Source organism: Mchenga conophoros, linkage group LG20 (genome assembly GCF_057382185.1).
Source record: "Mchenga conophoros isolate Kocher_MC1m ecotype Shallow Benthic linkage group LG20, M_conophoros_male_GT1.1, whole genome shotgun sequence".
Classification (NCBI taxonomy): Eukaryota; Metazoa; Chordata; class Actinopteri; order Cichliformes; family Cichlidae; genus Mchenga; species Mchenga conophoros.
This window is the reverse complement of record NC_140545.1, coordinates 11,065,357-11,072,252: the sequence shown is the minus strand read 5'-3', so window position 1 is coordinate 11,072,252 and position 6,896 is coordinate 11,065,357. Positions and strand designations below refer to the sequence as shown.

The 6,896-nt window shown below is 41.8% G+C and overlaps 1 protein-coding gene across 1 annotated transcript; it reads left to right on the top strand.

Annotated features, from left to right (window-relative positions):
- Window positions 1-4,596: 4,596 nt before the first annotated feature.
- Window positions 4,597-6,179, top strand: rassf11 (Ras association domain family member 11). The gene is made up of 2 exons (XM_085258497.1): window positions 4,597-4,708; window positions 4,799-6,179. The coding sequence occupies exons 1-2, from the start codon at window positions 4,606-4,608 to the stop codon at window positions 6,115-6,117; spliced, it is 1,422 nt and encodes a 473-aa protein (XP_085114623.1). The 5' UTR covers window positions 4,597-4,605; the 3' UTR covers window positions 6,118-6,179.
- Window positions 6,180-6,896: the final 717 nt, after the last annotated feature.

Below are 6,896 nucleotides of genomic sequence, written 5' to 3'. Positions count from 1 at the left end.
AAGCCACAAGTAAAGTCAAGGACAGGCTGTGAAGTGCTCAAAACTCGCTATATCCTGGCAAGAGATCACTCCTACTCTCGGCACTCTACATAGCTCCCAAAGTCCTGCCTTAAATTCAGTCATTCTTCTCACTTACAAGTCCCTTCACACTCCTGCCCCTCAGTACTTCTCTGATTTCCATCACTTCTAAATCCCTTCCCATAATCTTCGATCCCCAGTCACTGCTGGACAGGTGTTCATTCTGCTCACCGGCTGGCAGACTCTGAGGGACATAGCTATCTGAAGTCCCCCCCCCCCCTCCATTCAGAGATGCTGAAACCCTAATACAACCTAGCATTTGGTCTTACCCACAAATTCTTCCTCATTTGATTTCAAAAGTACTTTACACAAGCAACATTTTAAAGCTTTTAAAGCTATAAGGGCTGGACCAGTATTACTGAAATGCTTTTTAAATGAGAAAATGTGACATTGCTTAAAGAAACACAACACTTCACATCCAATTCAACTATTCAGATATTTCTCAGCAAAATCACCTTAGAGTCACGTGAAAAAGAACAAGCTAACCTCACTGAATGATTACCACCTTTAGCAGCAATAACGTGAGGTAACGCATCGCTATCTTAAGGTCCTGCCCCAGCATTTTGATCAGCTTGAAGCCTGTACTTGGACAGAGTATTGCATGATATCACCTTTTAGGCATACCTTACGGGTGTACTTATTTTTCACAGGACATGTTTTAACCTGTGCACAATAATATGCGTTTAAGTAATCATATACAACCAAGCCTATTTTCTGAGCTAAAACTCATACAGATTTGGGTGTGCAGCTTCCAGTTGCTTTTGGCTTTCAAAAGAACGTGCTTTGAGCAGGAAACACATGAAAAACAGGCACAGCAGGTAACGGTTAAGATTTGCTAGGAGGCACTGGGTTTACAAAACAAATTTCCCACGTGTGGCACTAATAAAGGTTATCTTATCTTATCTTATGCAGCTTACTGTGGATTAAAAAAGTCAAAATAAAATAACAAAAAAAGTTTAACTGGGAGAAAAGCCTGGGGTCTCATTGTAATTCATGAAATGAAAATATTCCAGTGCTTCCTTGGGATAAATTCTTTCAGTTGTCATTGCTGTTGAAGTTTTCTAATGTAGTTTTACTGCTTTATCAAAAATTTAATTCCATTTAACTCTAAAGCTTTTGACAGACTCAGACAAAATAAAAATGAATCTATCTGGAGGGCTAAATACTGCAGAATAGCAGGATATATTATGAAAATATATGAAGTTGATTTGTGTTGCACACGCTCCCATTTCCCGATGTCTGTGCACTGGAAGACACAAACCAACAAGCCATCTATTTTTAGGGAATGTGATTCTAAATGTCAAGGTTCCTCTTACTAGTTAAAGAGATCAAGTTAGACGTGGGCAGTCAGTCAGTTCAGACTTTGGGAATTAAAATGCCAGAATGGGAATGTTTAAATTATTAAAGGTGAATTAAGGATTTTTAAAAAATCATTTAAAATAGGGCACAAATTTCACAAAAATACCTTTCAAGTATTTAAACTTCACAATCTTGTTTTACATTTCCTTGTAATTGTAACGACAGGTTTCTTCTACTATTAACTTAAACAGAAGAGATCTGTTTAATCCTCTCAAACTTTAGCTGGTGTGCCCAATTTGCACAAAAATGCTAACTAAAGTGTTACAGCTACATGCCTCAGTAGGAAAAATCAGTGCTTCCTGCTCAAATGCCACAAGGAACAGAGTGTATCGATCTGCCACGTGAGAGTGAACTTCAAGGATAAACAGCTAAAATGACTGATTCAAGAATTTCGTCTTTCCAGAGAGATCTACACTCTTCAATATGAACCTGAGAGGTTATTGGCGGCTGTAGCCTAAATGGGATTTAGACAGGCAGGAGGGAGCAGAGTGTCCAAGTTTGTCCATCTCATATTACTCCTATCATCATCATCCAAACTGCCAGACACTACCAAATAACAACAGGTGTCACAGTGTCCGGCTCCCGCTCTACAGGCGTTCTTTGGATCTGGCCATGCAGCAGTTTCCTGTGATTTCCACATTTCCCCTTAGTTTTGGGGATATATTGTAGGAGATTTTAAGAAACACCAAAGCACGAGTGTAAACTGTAAATGTAGCACACAAACAACCGAGTGATTCCTATGGATAAATAGTCCAAATTGGTGTTACATGATGTTTGGGATTGAACATTCCTAAGTGCAATGTTAACACAGTTCTACCTATAGTTCCTCTAAATGAATAAAGTCTTCCCAGCCTCTACAGGATGTTCATCTGCTCCTCTGAAAGCTGCAGGGAGACTTCTGCATAAATAAAGGCCACTGAGTCTAAATGTACCAAGAACAAGATTAAACTTGTTCTTCTTAAAAAAAAAAGTTCTGGTGCACAAGAAAGAGTCTGCTCTTTGCTCACATTTGCTGGTGGAGGGCTGCAGTATGTTGTGTTTGGATTGTAATCACACTTCCTGCTTGAAAGATAAAGAGGAACACCCAGAGCTAACATCTACCGCTGGTGAAAACACACATCTGGATTCATGTTTGGATTTGTCCTAAAACATGGTGGGACTTTCATCTAGTCTGTAATTACGAATACACAAGATCAATTTTAAATAATAAATAATAAAAGCAAATGCCAATACTGAGTGCATGCACAATACAACACAGCATATAGTCGAAACGCGAAGTCTAGAAATATGTGTTTCATTTCATTTTAATGTTACTACGAGCATGTTGCCCGGGGCAACGTGTCAAGGTTTATATCGCTAAACATTTAGTAATATAGATCTGGTTTTTCTGTGTTTTCCTTTTTTAGTGGAAAGATGCAAGAAGGGTGGGATCAGAAAGTTTCCCCCAGTGATGTGTTCAGGAATTTTAATTGGTCTTAATTGCTGTACTATTCCTCCCCACCAGAACATTCACTTCCCCAGAACAAACGTGTGCGAGCATCTGTGCTGCAGACAGGACAAAGAGGTAAGTCTCTACAAGATTTTGCCATGGATTTTCTGTAGCAAGTGCCCCTTTTCTGTTATTATTTATTTACTTATTTAATTACCAGAATATTCCAGTTATGCAGACGATCTTAGTTAGAAAGGGTCTCGAAAGACTTTCTTAGATGGATCAGTTGGTTGTTTTGACACCACATTTAGTCTATATAATAATAATTCTTATTATTTTTAAGATGTTTCCTATTACATGACCTCCTAAGCCCTCCAAATCCTAGCAAGACTTTATAAAGTCCATGTCAGCTGACTCTACTAAACTGACTTCTACCCCATGACCTTCTACTACCAATAAATGGGCGATCGTGGCTCAAGAGTTGGGAGTTCGCCTTGTAATCGGAAGGTTGCCGGTTCGAGCCCCGGCTTGGACAGTCTCGTCGTTGTGTCCTTGGGCAAGACACTTCACCCGTTGCCTACTGGTGGTGGTCAGAGGGCCCGGTGGCGCCAGTGTCCGGCAGCCTCGCCTCTGTCAGTGCGCCCCAGGGTGGCTGTGGTTACAATGTAGCCTGCCATCACCAGTGTGTGAATGGGTGGATGACTGGATATGTAAAGCGCTTTGGGGTCCTTAGGGACTAGTAAAGCGCTATATAAAATACAGGCCATTTACCATTTACAGGCCAAATGAATCACTTAAGCTGAAACTTTAGTAGCCCACCCCTGTGCACTGGGTTTATTCTTAATCAGTGTAACTCACTGCATGCAGCCTACTTCAAAATGTTATAGACTCTAACATACATGCAATAAGAGACACATTTTGCTACTACCCCGAATTAACTTTCTGGGACTCATATTCCCAAGGCAGTTTCTGATATAATACAGATTTGAGCTACACCATCTCTCCATAGAGACATCTGTGACTGACCAGAGCCTGACATACCAGTGTAAATGCCTTCAACTCCTTAACTGCACGCAGAAGCCTTTTCCTGTAATGAGAATCCTCTTCCTGGATATCTGAAGTCCTTTTTTTTTTTTAAGATAGAAAGGAAAAGAAAAATCAGAACTATCTTTGATGGATTCCATCCTTAGTAGCAAATGTTGATCAGCTATTTCTGAATGACCGCCAGCGAGTAGACCATGACAGTAGAGATTGAGTTGTTTGGGCCACTGTGCTTTTCTGCCTGATCATCAGCCAGATAAGTGTGCATAGATACAGGTGTAACGTACATGTTTTGGGGTTTGTGGCCCTGTGTTATGGTTTGGGATTCTAAATAGCACTGAAACAACTGACATTGTGGGAATGTGCTAATACTGATCCATGTGCTATTCCGCACCCCTCGCCCCCATCATCTTTCTTATTTTGCTCTTTCTGCTATCCTGAAAGAAAAGGCATGAAAGAAAGGTATCTACACTGTTTGCCATTTTATTCACCGTGGTGCGTAACTCTGCTATTTTGTCAAAGCCCTGAGGCTTGACTTACACATGATGGGCAGACAGATTACAGTGAATGTTAATGAGGGTTATTTAGCTGTCTCCACCACTTCCCCTAACACAGACAACAGGATACTCTGGTCAGTGTGCCACACGCTTTTAATCTCTTCTCTTTTTTTTGGGTGGGCAGATCCAAGACTGGACAGAATGGAAGTGAAGGTTTTTGTGGATGGTATCCCACGGGTGGTATGTGGAGTAACAAGGGAAACGACATGCCAAGAAGTGGTCCTAGTGCTGGCTCAAGCATTGGGTGCGTACACAGCATGCTGGACATTTTCTACTTGGTGATAAAGGTTATTTTGATATGCTGACGAATCCTCATTCTTTGCTTGTTCTTTAGGTCAACCCGGACGTTACACGTTACGGGAGAAATTTAAAGACTTTGAGCGGTGCATGACACCCGAGGAACGTCTTCTGGAGACCCTGGAGAGGTACGGTGAGCAGTCCAAGGAGGTCCAGCTCAGTCTATTCCGCAGAGGAGCATCTGTTTTGGATGAAATGGGCAAAGCAAAAGTAGGACGATATCAACCCTGTCCGCCATTAAGGAAGAAAGATGTAGGTTCCAGAATGAGGAGGAGTAGTGGCTCCCTGAGCCTGCATCGCCAAAGCTTGCCAATGTTATCCTGCTTAAGGGAAGAAGGTGAGAAGAAGCAAGAAGACCTGAAAAGGCCAAAAAGAAAGTCTCTGACACTCATGGAGGAGGCCTGGGACTGGCTGGAAAGTCTGGGGAAAGGAAAGGTCTATAGCACTGCCCATGATAAGGAAAGCAGTAAGTCGGATAAAAGGAACCGTATCTCTTTGGATTTCTCACTCACTGTGGAAAAAGATAACTCTGGTAGCATTAGCAGAGGCAAAGGGAAAGGTCAAAAAGCTTTGAAGTCAGAACTGGACCATCAAACCTCCTGCTGCATAGGAAATCAGACAAGGGGTAAAGAAAGCAAACACTCTAAAAAAACAAATGAGGCAAAATCCAACCTGTGTGGTTCAACTGCTGCCAGGACCGAGGAGGAGAAAAATACTCTCAGAGAAACCATAATATGTCAGCTCAAGTCCTTGCAGGACCTACAGGCCCAGATAACACGTATAGACAGGCAGATTTTTGACCTTGAGGAACGTCAAAGGGCCAGAATCACTGAACAGGAAGCACAAGAGATGATAGTGGAAGAAGAGATGGAGCAGATCAGGTTTTGGGAAAACGAGTTACAATCAGAGGAAGGTTACGAGAAGGATTTGCAGTATCAGTTCCTCGAGATGAGAGCGAAGGCCGTGGAGTGCAAGACTAAACTGGAGGAGTACAAGTGCAAAATGCAGCGGCTTGATTTTTTCAGAGGTGCCGCTCAAGAAGATTCTGAGACTGCTTCAAAACTCAACTCAAATTGTGCCAGTGAAATTCACGCCGTCTCGGCCCAGGATGACAATCTGGAGCAATCCAGTGCAGATGGGAGTGTAAATGTCAACAGGAAGTTCTTGCCCAGAGAAGACACCAGCCATCCAGCTCTAGTTCATCCAAACCAAATAAAGGAGCGACGGCCCACTGGACCCACTGAGCTAAGGGAGTGGTGGACACGCTGGTCAGAAGCCCATAGATCTCAATCGCAGACTCAGAAGGTGATTCACCGTTCTGAGCTCACTATATATTTGAGCAGCACCAAGGTTTAGAATCAATGTCCTGGCGTTAAAAGACAATGATCCTTCACACTTTCCATTCCAAATTTATTACCAGTGCTTACTGCATGTTCTGGGCTGGGATAAAGCCCTTCAGCAAGTATTGAACTTTAATTGTTCCTCAGCTTATTTACCTTCAGTGGAAGAGACCAGTTTAGTTTTATTTCACATTTGACTTCCTCTGTATTTTAGCACATCTGAAGTGTTTTTCATACTTAAACCTGCTCTGGTGCACCAATGAATAATTATACTGACTTCATAATATTCAAGCAAGCCAAACTGAAGACTGATTTGACATGTAGGACTAGACTGAAAGCTTTCTCTATGAATTTATCCTCACCATCAGCTGTCAGTGTACCCACACTGATTGACAATGCTGCTTTTGTTGCAACTGCTGTTTAACACCAGAATGCTTCTTGCCCTCAAGACAGTCATAATATTGTAGTTGGATTGTCCTACCAGCATCTTAAAATCTATACAGACACAACATTTACAGATTTAAATTTAGTGAAAAACATGGCTTTGTGGATCTTTGGTCATTCTTACTGGCAGATATGGAAAATTGCAGTGATCAATTTATTTTCCACTCGCTACAGGGAACGTAGCACCACAAATACATCGATGTCTTATTTCTCTCTCATTTGTAACTGTGTTGGTGTGACATCTTGACCATTTTTCCCCCTCACATTTAAACCTGACTTCCCTCTTCATCAAATGCAACCATTCTGAGATTTAACAGACATCACCAGGCTACAACAGCTGATAGTGGAATC

Excerpts from the sequence above, each read along its gene's own strand:
- rassf11 (XM_085258497.1), top strand. The coding sequence starts at position 4,606 with ATGGAAGTGAAGGTTTTTGTGGATGGTATCCCACGGGTGGTATGTGGA. Across the intron at positions 4,709-4,798 it reads AGTGCTGGCTCAAGCATTGG|GTCAACCCGGACGTTACACG; the intron begins GTGCGTACACAG and ends CTTGTTCTTTAG.